General features: G+C 47.6%; 2 protein-coding genes across 3 annotated transcripts in view; one reads left to right on the top strand and one right to left on the bottom strand.

The window, feature by feature from the left end:
* SEC31B (SEC31 homolog B, COPII coat complex component) overlaps positions 1 to 2,338 on the top strand; it is a 35,074-nt gene extending 32,736 nt beyond the window's left edge. For both annotated transcript variants that reach the window (XM_036385875.2, XM_036385874.2), the window contains one exon: positions 470 to 2,338. In XM_036385875.2, the coding sequence (XP_036241768.1) occupies positions 470 to 649 (180 nt within the window). In that variant the 3' untranslated portion in view covers positions 650 to 2,338. The remainder of the gene's footprint in view (positions 1 to 469) is intronic.
* A 4,719-nt stretch (positions 2,339 to 7,057) lies between these two features.
* Positions 7,058 to 18,827, bottom strand: WNT8B (Wnt family member 8B). The gene is made up of 6 exons (XM_036385816.1): positions 18,769 to 18,827; positions 12,689 to 12,722; positions 11,596 to 11,734; positions 10,132 to 10,257; positions 8,009 to 8,151; positions 7,058 to 7,615 (listed from the first exon to the last, which is right to left on the bottom strand). Exons 1-6 carry the CDS (start codon positions 18,825 to 18,827, stop codon positions 7,058 to 7,060), a joined length of 1,059 nt encoding a protein of 352 aa, XP_036241709.1.
* Positions 18,828 to 19,497: the final 670 nt, after the last annotated feature.

Below are 19,497 nucleotides of genomic sequence, written 5' to 3'. Positions count from 1 at the left end.
CACTGGGCTGTGGGTCTTGATGTCTGTACCTGTGTAACTGGCACATATTCTCTTGGAAGACAAGGGGAGTGCCAAACCTTGTAATGACCATTAATCCAGCCTGCCTTGTATCTTCTATCTTAACTTTGGTGCTTTTACCCTTCGAGTATCTGAAAGGTGCTTTTACCCTTCGAGAAGTATACCGGCACATAGATCCTGGATGGGAAGGGGCAATTGGGAGTGGTTAAGTGTGAACATAGTTTAACTAGCTTAGAAAACTCTGAAGTTGCTGATGCCAGTTGCTGATGCCAGCTGGCAGTTGTAGTCTGGGAAAGCAGGGGGAGAAGCAGCTATCCTTCCTGCCAGTGCTTGACTGTATAGGTGCTGTTTGGTGAAAATGAAGTGGAGAAGAGTAATGAAGGGTGTGGAGGGAGAGAGACCTGTGTTATATCACAGAACATGCTGACCCATTTCTTCTCCCTCTCCACAGCTCTCTCCAAACATCCTCATGGGTCTCCACGAAATTGCCCGATGCATTGAGGCTAAGAACTACCCACAGGGTCTCCTGGTTCACACCCAAGTTGTGAGCAGCAGCAGTTTCAGTGAGGTGTCTGGTTTCATGCCCATCCTGAAAGTCCTCATGACCATAGCAGGCAAGCTGAATGTGTAAAGTGTGGAGCAGCTGGACCAGTGCACACCAGGAGCTGGTGGACTGCCTCACCTGTTGATGTGCTGCAGGTTGTGGACTCTCCTTCTGACTCTGGAGAAATAGGTCTGTGCCAGTGCCTGGAACTGTGCTAAGCCTGCACACCTGGCCCCATCCACTTTCCAGACAGCCCACTGGTGCCTGCAGCTCCTGGAGACTGTTTTTTCTCTCTTCTTTCTTACTAGTCTGAGGCCACTTTTCAGCCCTGGGATCTCAATTTCAGGCTGTCCAGGTTGCACAGAGGTCCTTCTTCTTCCCTATATCCCCAGCACAAAGGGGAAAATCTTTCCCTTCTAGGCTGGCATTGCTTTCTATTTTTCAGGAAACAAACAGGTCTGGTACCTGCAGCACCACCACAGAAGAGCCTCAAGCTCTATTCCCCGCTGCAGAGTAAACTTCCTGAGTGGTAGCTGGGCTGCCTTGGGAACCTAGGCTGGTGTGTCCTCACTCTGCTGGGCTACAGCAAGAATCTCTCCTGGCTCCTTCTTTCTCTTCATTCTCATCCTTGACTCACCCTTTCACCCCTCTGCACCCATATCCTGCTACAGCTAAGGGACTAACTACTAGTCTACTCTGGGACAGCTTTGGTTCTCTTCTTCACCCACCTCTCTTGTTTTTAAAAGTCAAGTCTCCTGTTTACCCTCCATCCACCTTCCTTTATATCTTTTTCCTCCATCATCTGCAGGCTCAAGCCCACAGTGTTTCAGATCCAGGGCTAATTTCCCTTTCCAGTTTCTGTGACTCTCCCATTCAGGAACATTGGCAGGTTGTGCTCTGTGCACTTCTCCCCGGAGCCAGTCACATCCTGTCTTGGGGCTAAAATCTGCCCTTTCTGGCTCCTGGCCATTTTCACTTCTTTTACTTTAGCACAGCTGGACTTTTCACCTACTGGTATTATCTAAAAGCCACCTACTTCAGGTTTTTCAGATGGCCTAGGGGCTTTAAGAGCAGGAGGGATTGTTTAAGTCCCATAAAGATCTCCCTTGAGCTACCCTGACCAGCCCAGACTTGAGCAGGGAGAGACAGCTCCTTGCTACATGTATGGTGCATTCATACTACCTACAGATAGATGCAAAGGTGGTTCTCAAAGGCCCATTGGCACTATGGTGGTAGGAATATGCTGCAGGAGGTGATCTTGTCAGGACTTGAAGATACAGATTGTGCTGAGACTTGTCATCACTGTGGCAATTCCTCTGGAAGTAGATGAATGAAGCATATCTGTCCTGAGGAAGAAATCTGGGAAGGTAGATGGGATTTTAGGGCACATCTTTGTGTGTGTTTATTTCCCTCTCTTCCTCCCTCCTTGCCTGCTCTCTCAACATCCTTGTTATTAACCAGGCAGCATAATCATTGATCCATAGCTGAGAGCAAGGCTTATTCCCAAGATTTGGATGTAGCCAGTCCCTATTTGCTCTGCTTGCTGCTTGAGTGATAATGCTATCGTGGGCCTGTGGTTCAGTGACATACACAAATCAACCTAGTCTACCATGAGACTTAGGAGGGAGGAGAATCAGAGAAGGGAGGAAGAGGACATGTCTCATTCACTCCTTTCCAGGTCAAAGTGCCTCCTTGTTGCTGCTGTGTTGTTTCTATTGCTGCGGTTTGATGCACTGAGAAATTACAGAACAGTGAAATAAAAGCTGTGTTTTGTGATGCTTTTTTTCATAGGCTTGTTACTCTGGCTGCATGAGACTTCCTCAGTCTGCATGGCCACCCACAAAGGGGGCAGTTGGGAACTGTGTGGGCAAACCAGATTTTGGGCTCTGCTGCTATGGGTGGCATCTATGTGGTGAGACCTCAGGTCTTATGCACTCCCTAAGGCTGCAGGGTCAGAGCACTGATCTTCTCCAGATCACCTGCGTCAGTTGTGACTGTTCATCTGCATCAGACACAAGAAGGCCCCAGACTCAGGTTCTCTTGGGGAATCTCAGCAATGTTTGAGATTTTGCACGTGACATCAAGAGTTGGAAGTATGTGAGTAAGTAAACAGAGAGCCCTTGATGGCATTGTCTCCCATTGGAAAAAAACATGACACCACTGAAGCCATGCAGCCTGAACTAGGATAAGGATTGGATCTGTGTGGAAATCTATACCCTTGAATTGTCAGTTCTTATCATAAGTTAATAAGTTAGGAATCTGTTGGCTGATTTCATGTAATCTTTTAAGGAGGTAAGAAGGAATTAAATTCTGAATTGAAACATAGTATTGTGAAAAAGGTGGGGGAATCAAACTTCTTTTTTACAAAAGAAAGAAATTCTGATTTTTTTTCTGTCAGTTAGTTGGTATGTATGTACAACCCTGCCAGTCACGAAACTCTGAAATATGAAGGACTGTATTACATGGCCCAAGGTTGGAGGACTTCAAAGGAAGCAAAGGCTTGAAAAGATTGTTTGAATGGTGAAAATTTGAAGGGCTGTTGCTGAGAAGGGCCAGGGGTTTCTGAGAGTTGTGGGTGTTAGGGACACACCACATGCATTCAAGGAAAACAAGCTTTTGTAGTTCTGCTGCTGGCAGAGGCAAATACCCAGTGTGAAGGAGTCTTAAAGAGCTTTTGGTCTGGAGCAGTTAGCAAACAGCCTGGCCTAACAGCTGTCCCCCAGCAGGGACAAGCAAAGCTGATTTTCAAAGGTAACACTGGAGCAGCATCAGAATGGGGTTATCACACAGGTAGCCCAGGTGGCATACATTTGCTTAATGAGTGTATAAGGGAAGTTCCAGCTTTCTGAGATCATTTAATAAGCCTGGCATTTCTTAGATTCTGCCTTTTTGGATTCAGTTACAGTACTCTTTGCAAGGCAGCCCTTTGCTCTCTTTAACTCAGACCACTTCTACTGCTGAGAAATAAACACAGACTTTCCACATACCTCTCAGATACAAATGACATTAGGTCCCTCCAGCACGTATAGCTACTGCTACTCATGGAGAGACTGGCTGTTTATCCTGCCTTTGATGTGCATCCTTCCCACCTGCCCCTCAATTGCTAGTTTTGCTTCATGTTTACCCCTGTAAGCACCATCCCTGAAACTCTTTGCTTTGAAAGCAAGCAGAGGGGGAAGTTAGGTGACTCGCTTGAGAGGCTTGTGGCAGAGGCCCTGTCTCTGCAGCCCTGGTGTGGTATATTACCCTTCAAACTCCATTTATAGCACCATCTCTGCTGGCTGGCAATATCCCAGTCTGTGGGCAGTGAGCATTGCCCCCTCCCGTGTATGGCTTCACAGCACCCGGGCACCAGAGAAGGCATTTCAGTTGGGTGAGAAGGCCTTTGGGTTGACAAAGAATCTGGGGGGAAGGGGGCAGCAGGGAAGGATCCCTGGGCACAGAGAACAGAGCTCTAATCCTGTGGCAGATAACATCATGTCTGCAGGCTAGGCTTGTGTGTGTTTGGGGGAGCTGGAGGGGCAGAGATTGTTAGGCAGTATTTGTTTGTAAAGCCACTTGCTCTGAAGATAATGCTTGCACTAACTTCTATTGAGGGAGCAGTGTGAGTCCCCACAAAGTCCTTTCCCAAAGTGTCTTTGAAGCCAAGAACCCATTGAAAGGAAGAAAGGCCAAGAGAGGGGATTAGTTTGTTCAGCAGCTGTGAATTTCAGTGGGAGGCTGATGAACTCCAAAGTCTTTGTTGAGATGTTTTTTGTAAGGAGCCCTGCTGGAGGGAGAGACCCACACCGGGGCCGCGGCCTTAGACAAGAAGGAATCTGAAGCGGCGGGGAGCTGTAAACGGGCCACAAGGACTTTTCCCAAACACTTTTCGGAAAAGGTGTTGTAAAGAGATCGGAGGGGGATTAGCATGTGAAATGACACTTTCCATTGACTCCACTGAGGGGAGGGGAAAAGGGCTGGCTGGCTGATTTATTAGCATTTTGTTCCCTTCTCTATTCTGCTCGCCCAGCAGCCCCCCCTCCGCTGTCTCCCCTCCTCCCGAGGCCTCTAAAGAGGCTGGGATTGGAAAAGGGAGCGGGGGGCTGCCTGTTTGTGTGTCATCTGGGCGAAGGTGACCACCTGGGAAGCTGAATGTAAATATTTCTCCTCTGAGGAATGCGCCTTCATTAAACCGAAATGAATACATGGAAGCATCCAATCCTGCCCACAATGGCAGCAGGGCCTTTACCGCTGAGGGCTCCGTGCGCCGGGAGGGGGGACCCGCTGCTGAGGTCAGCACATTCTGCAGCTGCGGTGTCGCCGTTTCCCCGGCGGAAGCAGCGTGTGGCGGTGGGGCTGTCGCTGAGGTGCCCCGCATGTCCCCTGCGCCAGCAGCCGCCACCGCCGGGGCTGTGTGTGCCACGGCCTGCGCGGGCAGCAGTGTCAGCAGGGAGAGATGGACTGCGAGTGGCAGGAAGAGGGAAGCGGCTTCTACAGCTTCTACAGCTGACTGTGGAACGGGGGGAGCCAGATGGAAAAGGGAGGCCCGTGCTGGAGCTTTCCCTGGTGGTCGAGAGGCTCTTGCTTCCTCCTTCCTTTCCCGACCATCCACAGGGACGTAGGGGAATTGCTGCTGGGAATGCAAGAGACCTTGGGCAGGGTCACTGTGCTAGTAAGAACTTCTGTGCAAACAGTGGTGGTTTGTGTATGTAGTGGAAGTGTTTCAGTTTTCCCTGACAATGGGCCAAGGTTTCTTGCAATCTTTGAAAGGCCAGATTCTTGCTTCACGGGAATGCTCTTGCTCTGAGACCCGAGATCCAAAATTCCTGCTCCCTCTGAGGTAGTCCTAGAGTAAAGGGACTAATTGATAATGGAGAGACAAATACAGGCTGCTGAGTGTCTTTAATATATCAGCTATGTAGTGGGCAACTGGGCCCTGCCTACCCCCCCCCCACTCCATTTCTTCCTGGCAGTTGCATTGCAGTTGGATGCATCCTCAAGCAAGCTCAGGAGAGAGCACATCCTTTCCCCTTGTGGTAAGGGCTGAGGTTGTGCTGGCTGGAACTGGTTAAGTATTCCTGGGCTCAGATGGGTAAGCAGTATGTTTTAATCTCCAGAACACTTAAATTTCAACATACACATGCAAAATGGGACGAAAGAACACCCAGCCACTTAGACACAATAGCATTTTGCAAGCACTTGGCTACTGATTTATTGCATTGGCTATTGGTTTACAAATATTGGCTACAAGATGGGTCTAATGGCCAGTAACAGCTCTGCTGGCTTCTTGTCTGGCTAAAGGACACTTCAAACAGCAAAGTAGATGATCTTATCACAGCACAGGGGAAGATTGCTGTGATGGTGCAGTGAGCTTCCCCAAGTCCTGCACCTGGCAGCTTCTTACCTCCCTCCCCTAGCCTCAGCAAGGGAACAGAGATGCATCAACCAAATCTTCCTGCTGCTTGCTTAGCCTATAGAATATATACAATAAGTGGTAGAGGAAAAACTGTTATGTATACATCACAGTAACTGTGCAATAAATTAAACTTCAAAGTGCTTCACTTTTCCTATTTACACCACCATTAAATAGTAACTGACATTATTTTCTCAGACTAGTAAGAAGTATTTAGTTAGTTAGCTGACAGGGTAAGAGTGCTTGGCAAGTACACCAGGACATGGGGAGGAGGCTCAGCTTGGCAGCTCCTCTGTGGGAGCAATTTGGGAGGAAGGAGGTAGTGGAGAAGTGTGAGGACATCTTTATGGCATCAGTCAGGGGCTTTGATAGCAATGCTGGCCTAAAAGGGGACACCAGACGTGGAGAGTTGGAAGACACAGAGAAAGCATGTAAAAATCAAGTGATGGAACCCCTGTTTTGGACAGCTGTGTAATGGGAAGGTCAAGCAGCAGTTTCGATCTTGCTGCTGCCATTTCATATGTAAAGTAAAGCACTGGAGAGCTTAGCAAAGCTGTGGGGTCCCTGGAGGCTGGCTTGCTGAGAAAGGAGTTGCATGTCTTTTGTATTTCCTCATAGTGTAGGCCTGAGGCCATAACTGTTTTAGTACCTCTATTTTTTTTAAAGCTTCCTCTCATTTACAGATTACTGATCTGAGTTGCCCAATTGTTGGTGCCATCTCGGTTTCCTTATACTTTTTATCTCACTTACTCAAAAGCCCAGAGCAGACTAGCTCAAAACCACAGGAACCACCAAAACCTCCTGTGCTTTCAGAGATAATGCCATAGTCACTGGATAGAGTGACACTGAGTTGAAGGGACCGAGTCTCACCTTGTTTTGTGAACACTTGAAGGTCTCCCCAGAAGACATTGCCCACTGCACTAATGCCCTGTATGGGCAAGGCCCGAGCACTCATACAAAGCTCTTTTGCCTTGCCCAAGCGCCAGTGAGGCAGCAGTGGGAATGAGACAAAACTATGCCAAAGAGAAATGGTGCCAGGAGCTGATGGGAAGGGCAGGGGAGGAGAGGGGCAGGCAGGACTGTGGAGGAGGAGAAGCAACTTAGAGCTTTCTCTTGAGCTTGCGGCTGGCTCCGCCACCCCCGCTCCGCTCGCGCTTCTCCTTGCGGACACAGAAGTACTTGGTGACCCGTTTGCGGCACTGCTCGCAGCGCACGGCGCAGCACCAGTGGAACTTGCAGTTGCAGCTGGACACCATCTCGGCTCGCCTCTCCTCCACCGCCAGCCCGCAGTCCCCACACAGCCGCCGGCAGCTCCGCTTCTCCCACTTGCTGAGCGCCTTGCCCCTCTTCAGGCACTCCCGGCCTTCCGTGCCCAGCAGCCCCAGCGTCTTGTTCTCCAGGCAGTAGTCAGGAGAGTCTTCCAAATGGACCAGTTCTTTCTTGGAGATGGAACTGAAGGTCTCAGCGATGGCACCCCGGCTGGCAGCGCTGTTCCCTGCTCCCTGCAGCAAGTCCACCTTCAGGGCTTTGTGGTACCTCTCCTTGAGGTAAGTGCCCACCTCCCGAAACTCAGGCAACTGCAGCCAGCAGGTCTGGGTGGTGCAGCTCCCCGACACACCATGGCATTTGCAAGTCCGCTTCATGGTCCCTTTCACTGCCTACAGAGTGATCAGAGAGAGGAGTTCAAGAAAAAAAACAAAACCAGAGGGGCTGTTTCTGTGCTGCAATGCATGCAGAACCATGGCTCCAGGCCTGTGGAGGAGTTTGGCATCAATTCTCCCTGCACAGTAGTCCTGAAACTCACAGATTTGCTTTTCCACAGTGCTCCCCTCCTTGAACTGGGAGAAGGAGGACTGCAGAAACATCATTAACACTGTAACACAGAAGCTTTGCTACCTTAGGGCAGACACCATTGTACTGCTGCCATCCCCCCAGGAAGTTGTTTCTTCTGGACATGTGTTTTTAGCCACATCAAATTGTGACTCTCCACGTTGAATGCTCAGAGCCAATTTGGTATACACTGTCAGCTCTGGAGGGAGAGAGGCGCTCACCTTTCTACCTGCCTCGTTGTTATGCAGGTTCATAGCAGCTCTGGCATCTTGTCCAGTCTCCAGGGCATCCACAAACTGCTTGGAAATAGCTTCCCCAAAGCCCACATTATCGCTGCAGCCTCCCCACAGCCAGCCTTGTCCCCCTAAGAAAGGAGATGAGATGTGTGCTGTCAAAGACACAGAAGAGGTTTCAGAAATGATGGGAGGGAATGGAGGCTGTGGGGCAAATCCAGCCTTTCACCACACAGTACTCCCAGATTCCCTCCCATTGAGTTCATGACATCTCTCCTGAGGCCTGGATAGTTAAGTGGCTCAGGTAGGCAGCAGAGGGGTTATGTCCTGTACAGCAAACAGGCTTCAGTTTCTGTAGAGCAGGATTTAGAAGCTATCAGTTACCATGCATTAGCAGACATGCAGATAAGCCTTTGGGTCTCTAATCACTTCTCAAACCCTGACTTCAGCTGGTTGAGAGTGACTTGCAGGAACAGCATCTTGCTAACTTGGATCAACAAACTGGTGGAGGGATCCTGGTCAGAGGAACAGATCCCACTCTGCCCAGAACAGCCCAAACCTGGCACATGTGCATCAAGGAGGCTGTGGTTTTGGCACACCCAGAATTCTGAGATGATGTTTGGCATCTTAGAAGAGTCTAATTTTCTAGTTACCATCAGGAAACAAGGGAGTCAGCAAAGAACTGTGAAATTACACAAAAATATGTGAAAGTACTTTTCTTAACTGAGTGGGAGCTGAGTGGGACTGGAAAAACATCATGCCGTTCTTTTCCTCCTAGAGAAAGATGCCAAATTTTTAATGATGATTTGAAATCTGGAACATTCTGACTCTGACATGCCACATTGGTACATGTTGGGAGTTGTGATTTAATGGCCTTGTGCCTCTCTGGAAAGGCCTGGTCCTCACCTGGACTTCCCCAGGGCATCGTGATCCCCTCTCCCAGGGAGAGACAGGAGTGCTTCATGGGAGGTGAGTAATTGCAGTGGATGATGCAGTCCAAATCAAGAACTGGGACTGAAGGAAGTAGAAAAACCTTTCACCAGCTTGGATTCAGTCCAGTGGCTGAATTGAATCATGCTGTTTTGGTCGAGCCCAAAAGTTTCCTGTGCCTTACAAGGTTTTAAGTCCACAATGGAAAGTTTTGTATTAAAACCAGATATATTTGGGGGAAAGGAAATGTAGCATGACTAACGTGGTTTTCCAGAGAAGATAGAATTTGATGTGTTGTTACCCAAAAGTCTTGCTCTGCTAGAGACAGGCATTCCCAAGCTTTGGATACCTCTGCAGTAGTGTCTGTTTTCAAAACTATCAGCCAGTACAGTAAATTACTAAATATTGGACACTCCAGAGGAGTTTGTCATAAAGTGACACATACTGACTGCCTAGTGTAGCTGGGCAGGGCGTGGCTTTTACAAGATCTTGATAATGTGAAATCTGACCTCTTTCTATTCAAAACAAAATCCCTAAATGTCAGTGTTTTCTGTGAAAGCTGAGCAGAGAGCTGAAGTGGTGCAGCCTGGAGTTCCCCACCAGGGGTGCTTGGTGGCTGAGGGCCTGGAAATCACTGTCATGTGGAGGGTGTGATGGCTGTGTGCGCTCACAGTGATTGTGCTCCTGTGTGCCTGTCATGCTGACGAGTGCTAGAGAGGTTTATGAATGCCACCCTGCTTTTTCTCATGGTCATTCTGCTGTAGGCCAACCTGGTCCTGCAGACCCTGGGAACCCTGAGGTCCCTGACCTGTGCTGCTATACCAAGATCATTTAGGTGCGTAGCAACAGATCCACTCCTCTGCCTGTATGATATAGTCATTCTCTCCAGCAGCTTAAATAGAGTTCTTGATTTGAACCAGGGAAACTGCAGCCCCTTCTACTTTCCTGCTCATTTAGAAAGTAATGGAAAGCATCAAGAGCTTGGCTGGTGTAAACTGGAGGTGACTCCATTAACTTCCACAGAGCTACTTTGGTTTGAACCAGGGAAAGCTTTTCTCTGGGCATTATTCCCAGGTGTGGGGACCAGGATGGGGAGGTGTTTCTGCAGGCCTCAGTGGAGGAGAGAAGAGCTTCTCCTGCCACCTGGGATGAGTGAGGGGCAGCAGCTCATCCCTCCTTACCCAGCTGTCCATTGCGGGAGTCGTCACAGCCACAGTTGTCAAAATCCCCCAGGCTGCAGTTCCGGGTCAGTGTGTACATGACACCCGCAGAGCTGATGGCATGGACAAAGGCTGTTTCTCTGTTTGCTGTCACGGGGGGAATACAAAGAGAGCAGATGTGCAAAAGATTTCATGGCAAGGGCAGTGTTAGAAATTGTTCCTACCATGCAGGAGTCTGCACAGGACATCTGCATTGGGGAAGACTTTGTGGGGTGGAGAAGAGGCCCTACATGTCAGATTAGTTTAATTTGGGTTTGAACTGCATGAAGATAGAATCTCCCAAATATGATCCAGACTGACTCATGTCATTTGAAAGGGTGTGGAGGAGATAGTACCTGGTTGTCCTTGTGGGACCTCAACAGTGGTGATATAGCACAGATTGCCAATATCCCCCACTTGTCACTAACACACCCCAACGGGAAGGGGTTCTCTCCAAGTATCAAAGAACTCCTTCCCCACAGTCCCCTCGAGCCGTACCTTCTGCTGAAAGGGCTCTGAGCAGTGACCATACCTACCCACCAGGATCAGTCTGGGAATCATCAGCTGGCTTCCCTGAGCCTTTGGCTTTCCTTTAATATGGTATGGATAACCTTGACAGGAATGGTTCCAGGACCTGCTTCTGGTCTCAGAGCGGGCCTTGTGCTGCAACTGTCTCCTCAAGGCCCTGCTTTGAAACCTTTGTCCACCTCTGCCTGGGGCTCTGGTCTCTTGTCTGCTGCCAGTCCCACCAGAGGCCTGAGGCTCTCCTCCACACCCAGGTCCTGCTTTTACAAAGCAGGTATGAGCATCAAACATAGGTCTGAGGGCCAGATATGCACTGAAATATTTCCTGGGACCTGCAAATAGGTAAGGAATAGGATACAGTGACAATGACCACAGCCCCATGCTCTACAGTGGCCCAGGTCAGCGATGCTGGATTTCTGCCTAGGGTGATTCTGACATCTGGAAAATGTAGGAAGACTTTTGTCCTGTCTCTTGGCCTGAGCACAGCCGCTGATGAACTTTCCTGCTCCCTTTAGCCTTATCCCTCTGCTTGCTACCCAGGCAGCCTGTGCTGGTTCTCAGCCTCCCTGGGGATACCCTGGGACACCATCTAGCACGGGATCCAGCAGATCATGTGCAGGTCAGGGGGATGCATCCTTGTGGGGAGACAATTATGTAAGGTTTGGTCCTGTCCCAGCTGGGGTTCAGCAGGTCCATGGGTAAGGCTGGCATTGCAAGGAGGCCTTGGAGCTAGATCCCACTGTATCTGGGAGCTGATGGGTGAAGGGGTCTCCTGGGGAGATCCCTGGGGTGATTCCTGGGAGAGGCTTTTCTCAGGTGAGAATGGGGAAGAAAAGGAGGCACTTGGGAAGAGAGGAGGGGGCCATGGGCTCTAACCTGTAGCAAGGGGGTCCCAGTAGTGGTATCCAATATTTTCCTTACCACTGCGCAGCCCGCCGTGGCTGGAGAGCTGCAGTGCCCTCTCCGGACAGTTCCAGCGGTCCCAGGCGAACTGGAACTTGCACTCCTCGATGCCGCTCTGCGCCCCGGCCGCCACACTGCTGGAGTAGATGAGATAGGCCTAGGAACAGAGCTGGAGGTCAGCACGGGGACAATGCATATTTTCAACTGAAAGTGACCTGTGTGCCATCTTACAGAGACAAGACTTACAGAGCTCAGAGGGTCTTCCTGGCTTGGCTTCCCTGGGAAGCTCACCACCACCAGCAGCACACCCATTTCCTGCTGAGCTGGGTCAGAGCCTGAGCCTCCTGTGGGAGAAAGCTCAGCTCTTGGCTGTTAGCCACATTAGGAAATGTGTCAGCCAGCCTCTGTCATGGGAACCCCTTATCTCTCCACCATGAGAGGGAACAGCTTTCTGCTCAGATCAGGGAGCTCCAGGCTAGCAGATGCCTCAGCCTGCCTTCTTCTTCTTCACCACAGCCCATGGGGGAGAGCTAGTGCTTTGGGGCAAGGTTGCTCCACCAGTGTATTGGGAGATAGATGGGCTTGGGGAATAGCCAGAACAAAATCTGGGTAAATTTTTCAACTGCTTCTGGCTAAGAAAAAAAGCCTCTGAAAGAAGAGCACAAAGGTGTGAGGGGTCAAAAATATGGAAAAAAGTCCTGGCAATTCTAACTGTGCTCCTTGAGGAAGTATGTTTTACAGGGCCCATAGAAAATACTTCCCAGCTGTATCAGTGTGGACCCTGATGCCAACCTGATCCTCAGGAAGCAAGAGATGTCAGGTGAGAGCCTTGGCTGGCATCAATAGACAAATCTCCAGAATCTGGCCCCAACCAGTTTAAAAGAACCCCAGGTCAGCATTGCTCAGTGCTCATGCAGCCCAAGGAGCTCACAAGTTCCTGGCCTTTCTCTTTGCCTTATTGCTTGAAACCTGGGGGTGAGAGGAGCTGTGGCCAAGGCTGAGTGGAGAGGAGTGGGAAGGAGGAGCCCCTCTCTCTCTCTCTCTCTCTCTCTCTCCTTCCCTCTCTGTGTTTAGTGGAATCAGGGACAGAGATCAAAGGGATTTCTCTTACCTTGGGGCCCGTCATCAGGAAATTATTCACTGACCTGGAAGATAGAGACAGTGTCAGCAGGGAGGGGGTGATGGTGGAGGGGCCTGGGGAATGCCAGGCATCCCAGGGCTCTCCTCTCGCTCCCCCACAGTCTGCCTGTCTCCTGGCTGCAGGCACCTCTGGCTTCTCCACCATGTCCCTTTGCTGCTCCCTAAGGAACAGGACAGTGCTGTCCCCTTCCCCCCACCCTGCTCCCCCAGTCAGACTGTACTGGGCTGCAGTTCCTTCACTGCTCCCTCCTTTTGCTTTCCTCTGCTCAGCTACCCTTTGTACCAATCTACCCCTTATTTAGCTTTCTGGTCCCCCTAGCCTTGCTTTTTACCTCACTTGACTAAAGTCAGGGTAGCATTTCTCCCAGCCCCCAGGAGTGGGACCATGCTGAGGGAGGGCATCACACCACTGCTCTTTTGCAATATGAGTCCAGATGCATCTCTCCACATCACAGTCCCTTGTTTTCCTGTGGTGCCATGTCTTACTGCCCACACTCTCGTCTTGGTCAGGTTATGGTGATGGCTGAGCACAAATATACCTGTCCTTCCCATCCTCTTGGACACTGTGCAGGGGACCCTGGGGGTTTGGGGTGGGTGGGAGGTCCTAGACAAAACACTAAGCTTTCTGCTGTTCCCACTGAAGTTGTGGAGGGATCATCTCCAAGGGTCAGGCAGTGCGGCTTGTCTGCAACACTATGGCCTTGCAGAATGGATGCTGTCTGGTCTGAGTCTTCCTCCAGTAAGAAAGACTCTTTCTGTGCAAATGATCAGTCAGTGTTGGGACTCCATATGCAGTGACCACCTGCAGAATTTGGAGAATGGCTGGGTGAATCCTGCTTAGCTGCATCATGGCAGAAAGGACTGACACTTTGAAGAAGCCCAAGTGCCAATTTGAAATATCCCAAATCAGAAGTGAAGTAAGAAAAGAGAGAGTCTTCTAAAAATACCTAATTCCACTCTCTCCGGGTTTATAAAATAACATCACTATTTCTGTTGAGTCTGTGGAACATTTTCCCTGCTGGAACTCAACACTTCAAGAGAAATGGGTGACTGCTGTTATCACCCAGAGAGGACACTGGGGCCAGAGAGGTGGAATGAGTGGATTGAGAGCTTGCGTTGAGTGAGTGATTGGGAAGATGACAGAGCATGCACTGATAGAAACTTGGTTCTTCAACTTCTCAAAATTATGTTCTGCTTCAAATGAGCCACAAGTATTCCGGCATAAGGGACAGAAAGATACTGTCTTTTCGTGCTACAAATCCAGCATAGACACTGTGGGGGCATCCCAGGGTGGGCTCAAGCACAGTCAGAAGCAGGCAATGCTGTCCAAAGATGAGGGTCAAAATGCAGCCCTGCCATCGACACGGGGACAGACAGGATGGCAGGACTGGTGCCCAGACATGAGACACGTGAGAGATTGAGAGAGGATGCTGTCCTGCCCTGGAAAACCACTTGTGCAGTTAGCAAGCCCACTTCACCTCCACCAGAACTGCACCCACAGAGATCCTTTACAAAGTACACCACAAAAGGAGGTCTCATTACTTTAGCTTGGTCAAAATCACAAGAAACCTGATCTTTGCTGTTACGGTTTAGAGTTAGGAGAATGAGTTTGCAACATTTCATTCTGGCAAGTCTAGCTTTCTTTTGTTTTGCTTTGGTTTTTATGGGTTTTTTGGTGAAAATGTGTTTACATTTATGAAACTTTCTTTGGGAAAGATTCCCCTAGGTCAAAACAGGAGTGGGCTGTGAGAACAGGAGATTCTTTCCCTTTGTTCCAGGCTTGGGATTCAGACCCGGCTGTGCTCCAACCCCCATGGGCACTTTAGCACGAAGTCGACGGTTGTTTTGCAGAGGAATTTTCCTTTGGAAGCTGCTTCTGCATTGTACAGCTAATTAAATATTTCCTGGGACTTGGAGAGACGGCATCTGTAGCCGAGTGATTAGAGCATCGGGTGACCTGAATCACACAGGGCCATGAACCTGGGGCTAATCAGACTGTGCAAGCTCCATGGGTCCCCATCCTAACGCAACTGGGTAGCAGCATGAACAAGTCATTTTTCCATCTGGTTTCCCTTCTGTCCATTGCCTTGACCTTAAGTGCTTTGCTATGGGGACCACACTCAGGATGGTGTCAGTGTGAATCTGGGCCCCTGGTAGCAGCTGTGAGAAAACTCTGGTAAAATGCTCCTGCATAGGCAAGAGCTAGTAAATTGCAAGTCCTCTCTTATCTTGGTTTTGTCACCAAAAGAAGAGATATATCCCATGTGGGTAGGAAAACCCAAATTCACAGTATATAGTGAATATATATTCACTATATACTGTGAATTTGGGTTTTCCTACCCACATGGGAAAAAATGTATATAGTATATAGTTTATGGAAGGGATTTGCTTCCTAATCCAAACCCTTGGATTAGGAACATCTGAGAAGTTGCAAGGACAGCTTTAGGAGGAGGACGGTAATCCGCAATGTCAGTTTACAGCAAACCAGCCTGTTAGCAGGAGTCAATTGACATGACTGCATTGAAGCAGAGGATCTGTTCCTTCCAGGATAAACCTCAAGGTCCACAAAAAGGCCAAGTTCAGGATATGCCAATTCTCCATCTGCAGCTGAGCAAATGATACAGTAGCATTTTCCCAGCAGGATATTCTAAACAGTTTATAAAGTCAGAGAGACTGAAGGCATTTTCCTTGAGCTCTCACATCAACGGACAGGAAGGCTGCTGGCTGGGTTTGTAGGACTTAAACAAGTAAAGGATTCACGAAGTTTTAAGTGTTTTGTGCACTTGACACCCCAACATTTAACTCTTGCAGCTTCAGGTGGGTTCAGGAGAAGGGAAGATGGGACTATCATATGACTAGAGGCTGGCTGAAATTTTTCTTTGTATTGAGGAGGAAGGAAAGATAGTAATGGAGACAGAATCTGTGTGCTTTTCTTTGGTCTTATAATTTAGCTAAGAAAAATGCATCTCCATTCTGTATATAGTCTCCAGTAAGGGCAGAGAGCAATTAAGCCACTGCTTACACAGATACAGTACAATAGTGACAGTGTCTCTAGTATCACCTCTGTACTGCAAATAGGAATCACTACCAAAATCTCTCTTCATTGTTTTGTCTGTAGTGTGATTTTAAAAAAGAAATTATGTACTTCTACTAAATTTTCATTCCATTGTAAAGGAAAGCAGAATGTAATACTAAACTAACTAAGTAGTTGCATTCATAGCTGGTGTTAACCAGCCCAATTTGTATGACATTGGTGATTTTTTTTTCTATCACACACATGAAAAGAGACATTTGAAGTAATTTCTGTTCTCAGAGAAAGCTCAGGGAGTTTCTAGTTGTGTAACCCCCTTTCTCTCCATCTTCAAACTGCAGGACAGCGTTACACGGGCTGAAGAGGAGGAGGCTTGTAGCTGAGCGGGTAGAGGGAGGACACACACCCCCCAAGTTCCTCTGCCCTCTCCCCACGCTGTGCAGGGCCCTGGCCAGGACACACTGCTTCCCTCAGCACAACTCTATGTCTCCAGGTAAAAAGTAAATCTAGGGCAAGAGATTTTCATTGGATCCAATATTAGAAAATTATCTCAAAGCTAGTAAATATCTTCAGCAGGAGTTTTCTGTCATAGTTTTATTGAATCTGAAAGCAAAGAACCCTGCCAAGCAGCTGTCCCATTATATTTTATTCATATCAAATACTAATAAGCCTCTGATAATTCTGTCTCATTTACAACTTTAACCAATAACATCACACTCATCAGTTTAGCATCACTCTTCTCAGTTTAATATGCCCTGAGAGCCTTACCTAATCTCTCATTACAATATTTGTCTGATACCTTACCACCCACTCGGGCTACTATGCTGCTGGTTCTGCTCTTTAGAAAATTATAAAGCTGGATTTACATCTTCACTGTCATTATTGTAAATAGAGGAAATGGATAGAATTTCCTTTTGGATCTGAGTTTTGTTCTCAATATGAACTCCCCGAGGTTATTAGAAAATCAGGGAGGCTGGAAACCAAAGGCAGTCCCACAGCTGAAGTGTAAAAAATATATTTAGGAGAAAACTACTGAGTTAGAGATCTTTATATTATTCCCACAGAGAGGAAACTGGGCAGCAACTCAATAACATTTGGAACTTTACTTATTTTTTCTTCATTTTTCTCTATTTTGTTATATTTATTTTGAAGATTTTGTCCCTAAATGCAACCCTGACATTTTGATCACCTAGAAATAGTACATTGGTTGAATGGTCCATTAAATGGTAAAAGCTAATCCACATGCAAAGAAGGGAAGTGGCCACATATATATAAAAAACCATTTTTTGTTGTTGTTCTATGTTGCTCCCCCACCATGTTCCCACTCCCAATTCTTGTGATTAAATCATAAGAAAAAAATAACGTGTTTTAAGCCGTTGGATCAGATAGAGAAAACCGGCACAAATTTCAAGCAGAATTATTTTATGACTCTCACAAATTTGTTTTTCTCCTAAAGAGTTAAGGGAGAGTGTCTGCAAAATGATAATTTCAAATAAAGGTTGCAATTTTCCTTTCTCTATGGAACTCATGACCTATGAGCAACATGCAGAGAGAAGCGAGGTTGTCTTGATCTATAAACTTTTCTCTTAGATAAAAACTACTGAGAGACAGGAATCTAAACATCCAGCTTTGGACTGAAAATGTCTTGGATTTCCATATTTAGCTCTACTTTGTGTGCTGAAATTTCTCTTTGAACTGTTTCTTTAAAATGTTGGGGTTTTTTCTTTTAATGTATTCTAAACCTATTTTTATTGAGGAAAGCAAGGCATACACAGGAAGAGCAGAAAAATAACAATAAAATCAGCATGAGCTCTTGCCTAGCCGTTCTGTAGAACATACATATTACCCTTGTTCCAGAAGGAAGGTTTATCTTGAGTTTGCTGTTTTATAGTATTTGGACATATAAAAATTGTTGCATATTCTTTTAATGAAAGGAGTAGAAAATCTCTGAAAGAACATAAATTTCATTTCCAGACTAACAGGAATGATTTCCCATTTACTCTTTAGTTTCTCTTTTTGTAATTTTGATTTCTCCATCCATGGTAATAACCCAAGAGATCTGCTATGGAGAAGGCAGGGGATTTTAGTAATTGAATGGTAAAAGACTTTGCTTGCCGTTAGAGATAAGTCTGTAACCCACTGAGCAGATTCCCCAGGGCATCACTGCAGTTGAGAAAAAAAATTGGGTACTCAGTAAAAACCACATAGGAAAAATACCTGCAGAGATCATTTCCCTTTGGGAATGGGACTGATATATCCCACAAGGAACAATACAGGATTTGATGCAAGCATAATCTCTTTCTGTTCACCCTTAAAGAACTTTTTGGGAAATAAATATAACACCCTCCTCAGGAGAAAGCAAGAGGTCCACAGGAGATGGCCACAGATTTGTGCACAGCAGATCTGGTCTGATGGGACTCAGGTGGTTGAAAACCAAGCTGTAGCAATCGCCGTAGCAAAAGCAGCTCCCCAGGAAACCCCAATACATGAATTTCAGACAAGAAATTCTGCCCCTGTGTGTGCCAAGGAGCTGGGCTCTCAGGCTGCTCATCCAGAGTGACACTCCTGTGGATCTAACTCACCCCTGCGGGCTCTGAGCTCTTAATCACAGACTGTCCTCTTTGGGGAGCGTGAGAGAAGCCCCACTTCATTTAATTAAGACAAGACAAGCTGACTGGGAGCCTTTGGAAAAACAGAAGTCTCTGGCTCTTCCATTGGGTTATCTTCCCACTTGAAAGTGAGGGGCTAGGTCTCAGCATCCACTCTCCCCTATTTTACCCCAGCTTACAATCTGGCCCCTAGTTATTTTTGGGAAGTGCAGGGAAAAAGAGGGACTTTCATAGATCTAACCTCTCTGCCAATGAGTGTGTAAGGACTTGGTTAAATATCTGATTCCATTAAAGACAGAACTGAGCTAAGTGAGAAAGAGGAGACATTTAGGAAGGTGAAGAGGAATTTCCTTAGGGTATCTGGGAAGAGCACCTGCCTGTGACACAGACTGTGATGCTCTTGATACTCACCAGGCATAGCAGGACTGGAAGAAGGGAGTGAGGAAGAAGATGCCCAGATAAGGGTCCATGTGAAATATAAAATCCAAATAAAGAGGGAGAAAGGAGATCCTAAAAAAAACCCAAACTTGGTTACCACCACCACCACCAGAAAAAAGAAAAAAAAAAGAAGCACAACTAATTTAGGGAAGGGATGGAGTTCTTTTCCACCCAGCAGTCCTGGTGTGATGAAGAGGCGGATGCCTCCTGAATCCCACCTTCTGCAAAGGATAACCAATCCTAAAGTAAGAGCTAAAGGGGGCTGGTGAAACGGAGCCGCAGAACTTCCTAAGAAGAGATTATCTACTTAATTAAAGATTTTTTTTTCCCCTAAGTCCTTCAGCCAATCAAGACTCAAGTGCCAGAGAGAGATTGAACTGATGAAAAGAACACCCCAGGTTCCTCGAAGACAAATGCACCACGAAAGGGATAAGAGGGAGGGAAAAGGGGGGGAAAAGAAAAAAAAAGAAAGAAAAAAAAAGAGAGAGAGGGATAAAGAAAGAGACAGCAAATCCCTTATAGTAATCACTAGATTCAATCTCCACCAGCTCTGCTCTGGCTCTCCATTCCCGGCAAAGGCAACTGGAAGGGCTGCTTTTGAAGTGTCCTCACTCCTCCTCCACTGGAGATACTGCTGAGCTGGGGTGCACTGGGTGCTCTGGTGGGGGAGGATTGGGCTCAGGCTGTCTGCATCTGCTGCTT

This window comes from Molothrus ater, chromosome 8, assembly GCF_012460135.2.
Source record: "Molothrus ater isolate BHLD 08-10-18 breed brown headed cowbird chromosome 8, BPBGC_Mater_1.1, whole genome shotgun sequence".
NCBI classification, from domain to species: domain Eukaryota; kingdom Metazoa; phylum Chordata; class Aves; order Passeriformes; family Icteridae; genus Molothrus; species Molothrus ater.
This window is presented reverse-complemented; position numbering and strand designations above follow the sequence as displayed.